This window comes from Porites lutea, chromosome 8 (assembly GCF_958299795.1).
Source record: "Porites lutea chromosome 8, jaPorLute2.1, whole genome shotgun sequence".
In the NCBI taxonomy this organism is placed as follows: Eukaryota; Metazoa; Cnidaria; class Anthozoa; order Scleractinia; family Poritidae; genus Porites; species Porites lutea.
Window position 1 is genome coordinate 28,485,328 of NC_133208.1, and position 14,007 is coordinate 28,499,334.

Sequence of the window (14,007 nt, forward strand, 5' to 3'; positions counted from 1 at the left end):
CTTTGGTCGCTAGTATCAGGGGTATCATTACTTTTGGTTTTTTTAGCTTGCATCGATATTTAACGTTATTTTCGGAACTTAAGGATAAATTTTATTTCTAGCGTACTTGTGGGTGTTTGATAAAGGAAAGTTATATCTTTTAATCTTTCTTGTAAACAGACGAAGTAAGAAGTGGTTGTATGGAGGAAGCAGGTCCCGCTGGCGTGGACTCAACTCTCATTTTTGAAAATTCTGATAACATGATGGAACTTCCGATTATCAAGTACGACCAAAAACAGGTATGAAAACGTCGAAACAAAAAGGTACAGATCTCTTTGGCGCTTTGTTCTGCGACTGTCACTACAAAGCTGGTCACCATTGACGAGACCACATGAATTTCCTATGGGATCTTAGGGGTTCGTTTGAATGTCAGGTCCTGTTGTGATTGGTCAGAGTAACTAAATAGATTTTACCTTTTTAGGTCATTGAATAACCGTTCTGTTGAACTAACACATGTATTGCCTCGCAGGTGTCCGCCACAATGTTGTGGGACTCGTCAATCCATGACTCCGCTTTCCTCAACCGAGTCACACAATCGCATGAACGAGTCTACCTTATTTTAAAGGTAAGTTCCCTCAAAACTTGCAGAAATACCAGCAAGCGCGAATTTCGAAGGAAGCATGGAGCTTGAGTCACGCACTGATCTTGCAATGTTGCCTGCTTTGAGGCTTTTGCGGGAAAACGTTTTCGTTGTCACGTGTCATTGTGACTTCAAAGAAGCCAATGAAGACACGAGCTGATAGCCAAAATTCCAGTGATCGGACAAATGTTTGCTTAGTATATGTGATGGTGGTTTCGTATTTATACTGCTAGTGACTTACTTTTTCCTTGTTTTTACAGGTCATAGTCCGTCTTGCCAGTCCCATCTCAATGGATTTGGTTCTTAGAAAACGAATTTCTGTCAAAGTATATAAGAGGCAAAGTTGGAAAGACAGTCTGCTGAAAAAAATAACCAGGGTAAGCACTTTCACATTATTCGCCACTCCAGAAATTTTAAGGGGAATGGGTACAAGCTTTCAGCGCAACGATTTTTGGGTTCGTTTGGGTGGACAAGCGTTAGTTATGATTGGTTGATGGTATTCAAGGCCAACATTAACCAATCACAAGTAACGTTTTTCCAACCGAAAGCTTGTATCCATCTCCCTTATTTTCTCCCTTACAGTTTCTGGAGTGGTGAATTATTGTTCTGATAAACGGTGGTGAATGGATTTGATATTTTAAAATAGCACTTTGTGTTTCCTACTGGGACAACAGATAAGACCCAGGGATGAGGGATTTTTTGTAACTATGCAACAAACGGTACTAAATGAAAGCAGTAGTGAATGAAATGAATTAAACTGAACGCGCGTGCATTGGTAAACGCATGCAACGCGTGCAGAGGCGGGTACGCGCACTTTATTCCGGAGGCCTTGAGGCGATAACAACGCAAAATGAAAGGTTTGATGCACGAAAACGGGTCTCCGTATGTATACCTTTGATATAATTACATCTTGTAAACTCTGCAAAGCTACCTTTTATGTCCAGGATACAATGATCATGTGTGTGAAAATACAAGGTGAACACATGCCTTGTTTGTTCTGCTCTTTTATCTCACGAGCTCGAGCTAACTAAGCTCCCACTGTCTTGTTCTAACATTTCAGGATATCATTACAAGATGCGGGGTGACATACGAACTTGTGTCGCACATTCCGCGAGTAAGTAAATTTTGTTACTTTCAGCTAGAATGAGAGGGACGAATTACTGTCACTTATTCTTGCTTTTTCTTGTTAATTAGAGAAATGGAAGTACCGGTTGAATACCATGTTTGCCATTCCTTGCACGCCGATCGCGCCACTTACCAGTCCCCCCTCCCCAGGCCTTATCACCCGCACTCCCTTAGTCTGAAATGTCATACATCTCCACCCCTAACCCCGTGGGGGGTTGGGGGGGGGGGGTGATACCAGTTATTGATTATTCTTGTTTCTTTTTTACAGCAACCTGGAGAAGAAACGGAAGAAAGAGAGAACTTGGCGCAGATGGCCGCACAAGCTGTAGGGGAGGGTGAGGAGGAGGATGAATCTGTACTGAGAAAGTACAGTAAAGGAATCTCACATGTGGAGAGCTTGCTGGCACTGGATCGGCTGAGACAGGTAAAACCATCCTGTTCAACATGAACAGCGACACAGAGAAAATACTGCCTTCTAACTTTTATTTGATTGGCTGTAAAGTAAACACCCACGTATAAGAAGTACTTCTCAGTAGCTTGCATTTGAATGGTCACTCTACTGGATTTCATCCACAGACTCAAAGTTAGAACTACTTTGTACAGCGTAATAAACAGTACCACAGGAAAGTACATGTACTTCTTAGTAGCTTCCTTTTGAATGGTAACACTTTAGGTTTTTTGCGGTTGTTAAGTAAGAGAGGCATCCTTGTTGGGAAAATGACAATCACAGTCAGAGTTTCTTTGTCTTTTACAGGAAGTTATGGTGAAGGAGAAACTTGCCGCTATCGGAAAACCGCTCAGAAAGTTTGCCAGCACTCCAAATTTGGCAGCTGCGGTAATTTATATGTATTTTTTTAATCTTCGTCTCTGTTTCTTTATTCATCAAGCATACTATAGTGACAGTCGTGGCAATTTTTTGTTTGTTTGAAGTCTGTTAGTATAGTGTTAGCTGTCGTAAGCGGACACCCTCTTGTTACAGGAGCAACTAGAGATTGAGATGTACTAAGGGTCAAATAGCCGCTTACGGGAGCTTGACCAACTACTAAAAGAAAACAAAAAAGGTGTTTGTTAGCGTTTGGCTATACTGTTGTTCTAAAAATGTTGTAATTCAGTCAACAGCGTAAAATTCAAGTGGTGTTGTGAAGTGTAACCGGACGTGGATGGACCTGTATGTAAAAAAAAAACCCTTTAAAACTGATACATGCATAATTTGATTGTTGTTAACTGCGATATGTAGTTAATATACAATAGACGTGTTCAAATGGAAAGAAAAGGGTTCAGAAACTTATCCGATATGCGACGAACCACTTTCAATATCGACGCAGTGCCGTGCAGCTTCGCTCCGTTCCAGAAACCTCTCCGAAATCACCCTTTTTATATCACCGTTTTTAATTGTGAATAAAAGCCCTATCCGATATGGTTTTCGTACTATTCGGTACAGTGCAGAAATAGCTGTAATATGAACTGTACTTCTTGTTTACAGTCGAGTGATCTCTCCTTCGGTGACAGCGGAGGCAGTCGTTTCGATTCTCCAGAAAGTAATAAACTTTGGAACTTAAGGGTAAGCCTAATCGCTCGTTTGGTTCTTACAAGCCATCACTGACTATATTTCTGTGTGATCGCTACCCGAGGGTGGGGGGTACTTCCTAGTAACAGGCTAATGGGGATGTGCCGCTGGATGGGGTCGCATTTTCGCGGGTGGATTGACTATAATGGGGTGGCATTTTCAATAGAGTTACTAGAATGGGATCTCAAATTTTCGGGGGTAGGAGATCAGTAAATTCAGGTAGGTACGGATTTAAAGATAGGAAGATTTTTAATTCATTAAGTTTATTTCAGGATGACCTAGTTGAAAGGCTAGTATAAGTTAGATGCATAAAAAAAAGTTACTAATTTTTGATCGGGAAAAATATGTTTTCCCCAAAGTGACTAAGATGGGGTCTATATTTGGCCACAGAATAGACTATAATGGGGTAGGGATTCTGAGAGGCCAGCGGCACATACCCCCGAAAAATTAACCCGAGTAACCCCCCGGGGATCGCTAGTATGATATTGAAAGAATTATAGAAAATGTCATCTGCGGTCAGTCATAATTGACACTATTTTTCTCAAAAGTCGTCAACATCGAGCGCTTACCACGGGGGGCAATCTTGGTTTCAAATGTACCGACAGGGCGGGCCCTGGAGTTTATAGCAATGGGGGAAGGAAGGTGAGAACTTAACTCATGAACTTAACTCGTGAAGTATAGTTCGTCTCATGAAAAGTTGGCCTTGGCCTTAATTCATTCTGTCACTTGCCAATTCCATACTTACTCCCCGCAAACAAAAAGTCTGGGGACTGACAAGGCCGATGCTTCCATTAAAGGGAGGCGTCATGGTCAATTTCTTTGACGTAACATTACCTGACTGTAAGAATGATATGTCCTTTTTTGGTTGGGGGCGTAATAGCCAACAAAGTGAGATTGCAAGGGAAGAGACTGATGGAGGGTTTTTTTTCCCCTGACTTGACCTATGTGTCTTTTTATCTCCTCAGAGTAATAACCGGAGTGATTTCCTTCTTCCTGGGAGTTTCACGGATCCACGACCGACAAGGCCAACCAAAGAAGAAGTGCTAAATGATCTCGCGCAACTCAGCGAACAGTTTGTCTCGTCTCCGCAAAACTCGTCCGGTGTAGTGATGCGAAATTCAGGCGAAAGATCAAACTCGCGTCCCAACTCGCGTCCCAATTCGCTCCTGATAGATCTTGAACCTCTCAAAGAAGACGAAACTCCTGCGCCGAGTCCTCAAGTCAAGAAAAACCCTGCAGCGTTGTTCGACTTTGAGGAATCCTCAAAGCAGGAGTCGACTGCCGACGGAACGGACAGCCCTGTTTCGGACGATCTTCGAGAGCGTTCGGTTAGTGCTGATACGTTGACGTTCGAAGATCCCTTGACTCCCACGCCGTCAGGCGAAAATATCTCAACTCCTCAATCGGATTCAAAAGAAGTGAAATCAGTTGAGAAGGAGAAGCTTATTGATTTAAGTTTTGCTGGTACGGACAATGAGAAAGTCAGCAAGCAGCTGAATCTGCTTGGATTAAAAGATTTGTTAGATGGGGATGAAGATGAAGAAGAGGACGAGTCTTCGTCGCTGATTATAGAACCGACAGAGGAAAAACCAGGAATTGCTGTGCCACAAAACGAACAAAAACGAAGTTCTAAGGAGGATCTGTTAGGTTCTTCGTACGATTCGGACGACTTCAAATTCAGCTCGCTTGATAGTCTAGGAGATTTAAAAATGGGACAAGTGATTTGTATCGGGGATAAGAAGACGGGAAGGATCAGATATATCGGACCGACAGAGTTTGCTCCTGGGGTATGGATTGGAGTTGAGCTTGATACACCCTCAGGTACGAGAGTCTGTATTATGCAATTAGCAGTTTAAGCTCATGAGCGTAGTCTTACTTAATCGCGCGAGAAAACGCGTTTCGTCTTCATGGAAGGTTATCGAGCGATTTGACGAAATCACCGAAACACCCTCATGTCATGAGGGAGAAGGGATTAGGTAAAACTGGTAGTGTAGGATTCTATAGACGTGGCATTGTTTTACTTGTCAAGATAAGTGTGTAAACCCCGTGATATAAAAACTGTGTACCAGAAAAAGGAGCAAACACACGAGCAAGAACTTTGGAGATCCAGCCACTCGTTAGAATGTACCTAACACGGACCGTGTTTAAGTTATATAACTATTCGCTGACTATGGAAGTTGTTCACAGGAAAACATGAAATTGTTTTTTACTTTAAATGTTGAGCCTAATGAATTAGGGACCTTAAGATACACCCGCCATTTCCAGGTACGGTCAAAGCCGGGGAAAAGCCTCACTTCCGATTAACGTGCGTCGCTCAAAAACGTCCTTGCTAAACCCTTTAAAACCTAAGATTAAAATTTGAATTCTCATTTGTTGCTCCTATTCATTTCCTACAGAAGTAGTGGGGAGAAGTTGATAAAATATCAAGCAAATTCATCTTGTGTGATCATGTCCATAATTCTCATGACCACTCTGTTTTACAAAGCATTGATATTACAAGGAGAAATTTTGATGCTGATCACTCTTAGGGATTAAAGTGTTAAGCAGCCGCCTCTTTTCAGGAGAAACGGCCAGGCAGCCTGGTAGAACAGTGATGTCTGAATCACATTTGGGAAGTCTTGGTTGCCATTTATATTACTACGTGATATTGCTACATGTTCACCTATCCGTACCTATAGGTAGAAAAGGTGTATTTTAAGGTCCTTATTATTTAGCTTTCGGCATTTTAATCGGATTACAGTGTTCTCCCTAAATTTTAGCTCAGCAGGTAGGGGATCATTTATAGCCGGTAAGGCAAAAAATATGCACTACGGAGGTGCACTTTTCCGTGGGCAGGGGGATAGTGGAGTGCGGGACATGGTCCCGCCCTTAATGGGAAATTTAGGAGATAAAAGTACTCATTTAATTTTAGTAAACCTTCAGGCCGTTGCAGGCGGAAAGAAGTGTTGCTTCAGGCGGTAAATTTTACCGGTTACCGCCTGATAAGGAGAACACTGGGGCCCGATTAGAGGTCTTCTAACCAAAATCATTTTTAGTGCCCTAGAGAAGTTGTTTAAAACAAAACCAGATTTTTGGTTCCGGCCTCCTTGTTTCGTGAAAAAGGCATGGTACAGTGAAAACTCGATACCACGAACCTCTATATAACAAAGTCCTTGATATAACGAACAGTATTCCTCGCCCCAGTAATAGTGAAATATATGTATCAGAACCTCGATATAACGAAACCTCGTAAAAACGAACATATTTCGCGTAAGTCGTTGTTGCAACTTAGTGTCACTAATTTATACATTTTTCTTCTTCAAACCAGGAAAAAATGATGGATCCGTGGACGGGCAACGATATTTCGCCTGCAAACCGAGATATGGTTCATTTGTAAAGCCAGAAAAGTGTTTTCCCATCGACTCAGTGAAAAAAGAAGCCCCGGCACTTGCTCCGAAAAACACTGGGCGTAGCAATAGCCCCTCAAGAAGCCCTCATGCTATGCGACAACAAACAAGGGATAATCGGCGAAAGAATGAATGGAAAAGGAGGTCAAACATTCTGTTTTAAATAGATACGGTTTTGTGATGTGAGTAGAGCATTGGGCTTCGAAACTTTCTACAATTGACAACCTGAGGTCGAAGAAATGTCTTACGAGAGGTCAGCCTATTTTTTGAGATATTTTTCAGCAAGCAGCCTGGTTCGGTTGGGCGATTTAAATTTACTTGAGATCTGGTACCAGAAAATCGAAGATAAGATCGTTGCAACATCAACAGTGCAAAGAAGGCGTCAACAAATCCTACATAACATTAACCTCGCTCATCGTGATAAGCTGCAGATAATAATCAAGAAACCAAAAGGACTGCTTTTAATCGTAAGATTTTGATTTGAATATTTAATTCCTGGCCCAAAAAGTTACCGGGCTTTTCGAGAAATGGTAGAGACGAGTGTAAGAATTGGTAACCAAACCGAACCAAAGTAAACCTTTTATGTATGATGGTCTACCGAAGGGACCTTACCCGTTCTTTTCTAGATTAAAGGGGAGTTAGAAGACAATATAAGGAGCCACGAGTCTGGGTTCAGCTACTTGAGTGAACTGGGTAGTGAAATATTATTCAATATTGGTTACACCTGTAAATTTAAATTTTTTATTATCACGAGATAAATAAACATGAGAAACAGCCGACATTTCTCCACGCTACCATTGGTTTCCCGCGAAATGACGTGTGAGGAACGCGCACAGAAATTCCAGACTGATGGTATGTCACTACCCGGATCTCGGCAGTGCTTCTGATTGGTCGAAGCAAATTTCCCTCGAAGTACGACCAATGAGGAGCTCGGTTCTTAGACTTCATTTTGCAGGGAAACCAGTAGTGGTGTTGTTTTCTTAGGCTGGGGATAAACATATTTTAACAGTATCAGATGTTGACAAATAGATGTTAAAAATTTTTCGGTTTGTTCGAAAACTAATAGTCAAGTTCAAACCAGTTGTGATGCATAACGAGTAAATCTGAGGTTGTGAAGTAAACAACATTGTTTCCCTTCGGAAGGGTACCACTAACGTCTGATAATTTAAGAATATTTTTATTGACGTATGTCATCATTTAGTGAATGGAAGAGTCATGAAGTTATTTTTGGCCACTCCAAGTCTAGCGGTTTGTTTGTAAAGATGTTTCGTCATAAAAGATCCTGACTGGGGTGTTACGACTTGTTAGTAAACATTTTGACATAAAGAGAACATTTTTTACTGCAAGGTAAATGAAACACATCCTGCCAGCAGAGCTTTTCTTTCGCTTCCTCAATTTTGGCGTACTCAGAAAAACTACCTGAATCGAGTAAGATCAAACCCAGGCCTTATAGCCGTACGATTGGCGCAGTGGGCTCAGTTATGACTATCGGTTTATCATTAAAAGGATGCTCGCTCTAGAAAAAACTGGTTTGACGAGAGGAAACAAGATTGACTGGTCCAGAAGTTTGGACTGCGGTGACGTCAAAGGCCTTAAGGAAGCTCTGCTCGCATGGTGAATGAAATAGAACCGAATGAAAATATTTCCCGTGCGAGAATTGATCATCTTTGTGTACCGCTGCTCTGAAATAAGTAGAGTTTTGAGTGGGTTGTCAATGAATTATCAGGAATTATATATTTATTTAAACACGTTAAAAGATTTGTAGCGATTTATATTTAAGCAAAATAACTATAAAGGTAGAGGATTTAATGTGGTCTAGTTGGACAGTTTAGCGTTCAGTAATCTCGCCGCAAATGTGAGCCCCAAAGGATCAGCCGAACATGTCTCGCAAAGGAAACATTTATAAACGACTTCCGTTTTCATAAACGACCACACAACTGAAATAAAAATATTTTGGGAGTAAAACACTTGTGGAAACGTAATTGGGAGGCCTAGTTGCCTAGTTTATAATGATGATAACTGCCCATTATAATGCAATATTTTGAGGCTTAACCAAAATGTAGTTATAGTAAAGGTGGAGGTTAATTATGGCAATGAAATCGTTGAATATAGATTGTTCACTGTCCCCTGTCGAAATTTGGCGTTTCGGGCGGCCATCTTGGATGAGTGTCAAATCTACTTAGGGGACGGGTACGGTTTGGGAGGAAGGGAGAAAGATATTTTTCTCCTTGCTCCCCCCACCGCTATAAAACGCGACCCCCACCCACTCGGTACATGGAAAACCAAGATGGCCGTCTGTACCGGTGAGCGCTCGATCCTGCGAGCTAGCGAGAAAACAGGGGACTGTCAATAGTCTACGTTGACTGTCTTGATGATGTTGAATGTCTGATAATAAAGTCCATTTTAACTCTTTGCAGCCGTTACGAGCTGTTTGGAGACAATTTCTCATAACAAGACATAGTTTATGTACAGGAGGTTTTTCTTAACTGTTAGGAGGAGCTGTAGTTTTTCAATGAATTTTGTATAGAAACTGAAATTAAAGTTACGTTAATTAAACTGTAGTCTGCTCTCTTAGCTGATTGGCTGTTATAACTCCAATAAAGGGGGTGTGGGCTGCCCTGTCACTCGTTCCTTGCTCCCGGTTATGGCTATTATGCAACCTCGTCCCCAGGGCTTTTCCCTTAAAAAATGGGTGGGGCGGGAAAAACACTCCCGCTAGTCTGCTACACAGCCCCAAAGTGGGGAGGAGCGTTGCGTGACGACACTAAAAACGGCTGTGTGGCAGACTACACTCCCGCATGACCTGTCATTTTTTCCTCGCTCCGGGCTGTGGCGAATGTGGCCGCACCTTTTTTGGGTTAATGTTCTTGTGTATCTGTATTTTCCTGACTTTATACATTGTATGGTGTAATTGAATAAACTGGCCAAATTCATCCCATAATGGGTTTGTCATTATTTTGTATCCCAGCAAAAACAGAGCTCACCAACATCATTAATGAGCTAAGAAATGTGTAACGACCATAGACTGTAGGCAAAACCCGGCGAAATGACTCCCACATGGCTATTTAAGCCAAACTGGATCGAGACAGATGTTTTAACCTGCAGAGTTATTATCTATGGAACTTTTGCCAGTTTGATGATTTTCATACGATGCACTTTTGTGTTAGTGACCAGAATAAATTTATAAAGCAAACTTTCAGTACATTCAGTTTTTTTCAGTTTGATGATTATCATACGATGTACTTTTGTCTTAGTGGCCAGAATAAATTTAAGCCAACTTTAGAATAGTATTTTTCTTCCTGAGATTTTTTGGTTGTTGCTGTTTATGTTGCGCTTTTGTTGGCTTAGGATTAGGCAAAGTCCGTGTCTTAAATTCTTGGATTTCGGAAGCATGGACCTCGTAAACCTATCTTTTGTTGCATTTATGGCTGTCCATAGTTTAATTGTTCTTAATGCATTCGAAATTTCTTTGAGTGCTGATAAAAAAGTTTCTATGATTGATTTAGACCAATGTACGTTACCGTCAACAAAAGACCTGACAAAACGAAGCCATTCGTTAATTAACTTTCTTGTCTTAAAAATGAATAAAACTGTTTTGTCGCCAGCTGATGAGCCTTTCATTCATCACCTTTAATTGTTAGTTTTTGTTTTAGTAATAGCTAGGTCTGATTATTTTATTTGCTCAATCTTGTCAAGCCGTAATTTTCAATATTTACAAGGACCGCCAAGAAAGGTTTAGAGGTCGGTAACCACTCGCAAAAAGCACCAATTGACTTTTTGGGTAGTCTTCAAAGGTATGTGGAACTGTCGTATATGAAACGGTCTGTATAAAATTTACACAACTCTGTCTCAGCCTGTTAGAAAGCCAATCTTAGCTAAATGGCGGCCAAAGTTAAAGTTGTATCATGCAATATAAACTTTGGCTGCCATCTAAACTGGCCGCGGTTTCTAAATTATTTACAAGGGAACATCCTAATGAAAAAAAAACCAAGAATTAAAGTAATCTGATTCGATGATTTGGTACAGTGTCTCCCCAAGTGAAAAGCTGTGTTTATGACAATTTTGTTTATGATGGTTTAAGTTTTAGTTTATGATAACCGTTCATTACTTTTTTTGTCGCGGTCAATTTTACTTAAAATAGGTAGATAGATGTCTTTTATTAGGAAAAAATTAAGGGAATTCTTGCATGTGAAAGTGACATCGTCGGAGGCGATTTTTACACCATAACTGTAAAACTCTTTGCGGCCGGCACTATAACCATGCCAGATAGGGTTTCTGTTCATGGCATAAGAACAGTGATTTTTACGCGGTTTCTGCGAAGCAGCGTCGCGTCGATCTTAAAAGTGGATCGTCACATGCATATCGGATAGGTTTCTGTGCCACAGTGTGGACAGGTGTTCATACTATACAGAAGAGCGTTGTAATTTCATGTTGACATAAAAAGCCTGGGGGGTCCTCCCTTACATTTGCCTTATACGTATAAGCTGCCCCGTTGGCGGTTTTCGAAGGAACACGGTAGTTCTTGAACGTATTTTTCGCCTCAATTCCAAATGAATAAGAAAGAAAGAGTAATATGCGAATTCGAAATGGACTTTAAGAAATCTTTTTGTTGGCGTTCTAATCTAAGTAATGATAACATAATTTCTGCTTACGCCAGGTCTGGAAACGGGTATTGATCTAAGAGGCCAGGTCTGAAAAAGAGTGTGGAAAATGACAATCTTTTGGTCTGAAATAGGGCTAGGATTTAGAGAACCAAAGGTACGGAAAAATGGGCAACAAAAAACGTGCAACTTGTCTTGCAACATCGCTGCAAAACGAGTTGAATAGCGATATTGCGCGTTTTACCACCCACGATCAAACCCATTAACAAGTTTGTTGCAAGACAGGTTTGATGTGGGCGGTAAAAATTGCAACATCGCTATTCAACTCGTTCTGCGGCAATGTTGCAAGGCAAGTTGCACGTTTTTTGTTGCCCATTTTTCCGTACCTTTATGAATAGAACTAATGAACAGTAAACAACAAGTAAACGGGAAAGTTGGTCACGTGGTACAAATTCGCGTTTGCCGTTCGACGTAAACGTGATGCTTAACCTACTTAGGGCCTGTTAACATGGAGGTGGGGGACCCCAGATAGGCGAGGTAACCCGCCTGTCCATATAATCTCCCATTTTAATTTGATCACGTTTACATGATAGGTGGGGTGACCCGCCAAATGTTACCTCACCTACCTGTGGTCTCCCACCTCCATGTAAACAGGCCCTTACTGCCTTTATTCCGGTAACGGCTAGACATCCGCGTGGTTTGGATGAACACGTAAAAATGGCGGTACCATCTCCATTGGGAGACGTACGTGTACTGAAAAACAGTGGCGTTAATTAGCACTTACACGGTTTCAGAAACATTGACACTTAATATGTAAAAAGCAATTTTTCATTAGAAACGCAAAATAATTTGTGTTTTAACCTTGACATTTTGCGTGCCTAATCTAAAATATGATTTTAACACGTAAACGATAAACTATGATAATTCTGCCCTGAGGACATTAAGTCAAGCCTCAGAAAATACAGCTCCAAGGTCTCCGAAAAAGTGTCGGCCGCGGACAGCTTGTTCAAGCTCTGAAACAACTGAGCTCAATTGAGAGATTTCAAATAACTGTATACAGGTATATGCATAAGATCCTTGTACTAATTTTAGTCAATTTATTCTATATAGTTTATCTTATATTTACATAATGACAAAATATTTCATTCGCAAACTTTAAATGGTTTTGCCTAAACATGTCACGAAAAGCGGCAGGTACAAAACGCAGGTCACAGGTCACAGGTCAGGGCACAGGTCACAGGGCGCAGGTCACAGGGCACAGGGCACAGGTCACAGGGCACAGGTCACAGGGCACAGAAAACGCAGTAAAAACAGTTAAGACACTCCATTAGGCTTTTTTGTTTTATTTCCGGTTACGCCACAATCAGGCATATACTTGCCATCGACCATGCTTTCCGGTTTTGTACTGAGGGTTGAACAAGTAAATGGCTAAAGTTACACATTGTATTGGAACTTGAGGAGTTCCTTCTCTGGAGATCTCGAAACGAGGCTTGAGGGTTGAACAAGTAAATGAGGGTTGAACAAGTAAATGGCTAAAGTTACACATTGTATTGGAACTTGAGGAGTTCCTTCTCTGGAGATCTCGAAACGAGGCTTTTTCTTTGCTCCACGCGAGCGGACTTGGAACGAGGCTCTGAGAGGAGAATGGAACGGAAAATAGCCTCGTCTGTGCAGAAAGCAACATGGCGGAAGACCAGAGTTTCGAGGTAAGAAAACAGCACTTGCTGACAAGTTATTTTGGCCTCAGTTCCACTGAAGAACTGAAAAATAACTTAGTGAATTATCAACACACGTCTACTTCGCTAACTATCGACTGTGCTGCAATCGTGAATTGCCGATTTCGGTTTGTTGCTGCGTACATTGATGGTTAAGACTTAAGTTTTCATTAAGTTGAGCAATGGAAACATGGTATGATTCTAGCCGTAGTTACGAAATAGTGACACCTTTTAGACCAAGACCGTTTGCATAATTTGAAAGTTTTTTATATAACTATAATCTTCAAAACCTAACGTACTTGTTCGGTATCGCTGTTAGCAGTCCATGCATCAGGACCGAGCTTTGTTCCATTTTATTACGCGAATGAAAGAAGATGTATAGGATATGCAATGTGGCTTTGATCATTTCTGTTTTCATTACTTTTTTTTTTAATTCTACAGGAAACAGATTACAAAGAAGCCGAGCTCGCCTCACAAGGATCTTCTTGGAGATTTCCCTCATCTTTGCTGGGATATACTTTGGTAGGTTTTCATTTAGCTTTTTAAGCTTGCTATCGAAAATAAACGGCTTTGCATGGTCGATGGCAAGCATATGCCTGATTGTGGCGTAACCGGAAATAAAACAAAAAACCCTAATGGAGTGTCTTAACTGTTTTCACTGCGTTTTCTGTGCCCTATGACCTGTGCCCTGTGCCCTGTGCCCTGTGCCCTGTAACCTGTGCCCTGTGCCCTGTGCCCTGTGACCCGTGACCTGTGACCTGTGACCTGTGACCTGCGTTTTGTACCTGCCGCACGAAAAGTGATCTAGAAAATATTAAAGGTTTGCGTTTTTTTTGTGTCACTGCTGGGATGAATTATCCTGATTCCAATCAGTTTGCGAAGTTCAGTGACATTCTGTTATGATATACACGGAAGAAAAAGCCAGTCAAAAATTCTTACTACTAACGAAAGTTAAGAAACCCTGAATAACACCAAACACCGTATTAATTAAACA

At 41.2% G+C, this 14,007-nt stretch overlaps 1 protein-coding gene across 4 annotated transcripts in view; it reads left to right on the forward strand.

Moving 5' to 3' along the window:
* The window catches only part of LOC140946667 (kinesin-like protein KIF13A), a 32,440-nt gene extending 23,187 nt beyond the window's left edge, over positions 1 to 9,253 (forward strand). For 2 of the 4 annotated variants that reach the window (XM_073395776.1, XM_073395779.1), the window contains 9 exons: positions 160 to 278; positions 509 to 604; positions 880 to 996; positions 1,680 to 1,733; positions 2,013 to 2,168; positions 2,499 to 2,579; positions 3,228 to 3,305; positions 4,277 to 5,132; positions 6,619 to 9,253. In XM_073395776.1, the coding sequence (XP_073251877.1) occupies positions 160 to 278; positions 509 to 604; positions 880 to 996; positions 1,680 to 1,733; positions 2,013 to 2,168; positions 2,499 to 2,579; positions 3,228 to 3,305; positions 4,277 to 5,132; positions 6,619 to 6,860 (1,799 nt within the window). In that variant the 3' untranslated portion in view covers positions 6,861 to 9,253. The remainder of the gene's footprint in view (positions 1 to 159; positions 279 to 508; positions 605 to 879; positions 997 to 1,679; positions 1,734 to 2,012; positions 2,169 to 2,498; positions 2,580 to 3,227; positions 3,306 to 4,276; positions 5,133 to 6,618) is intronic. The other 2 variants (XM_073395777.1, XM_073395778.1) reach the window with 2 other exon arrangements.
* Positions 9,254 to 14,007: the final 4,754 nt, after the last annotated feature.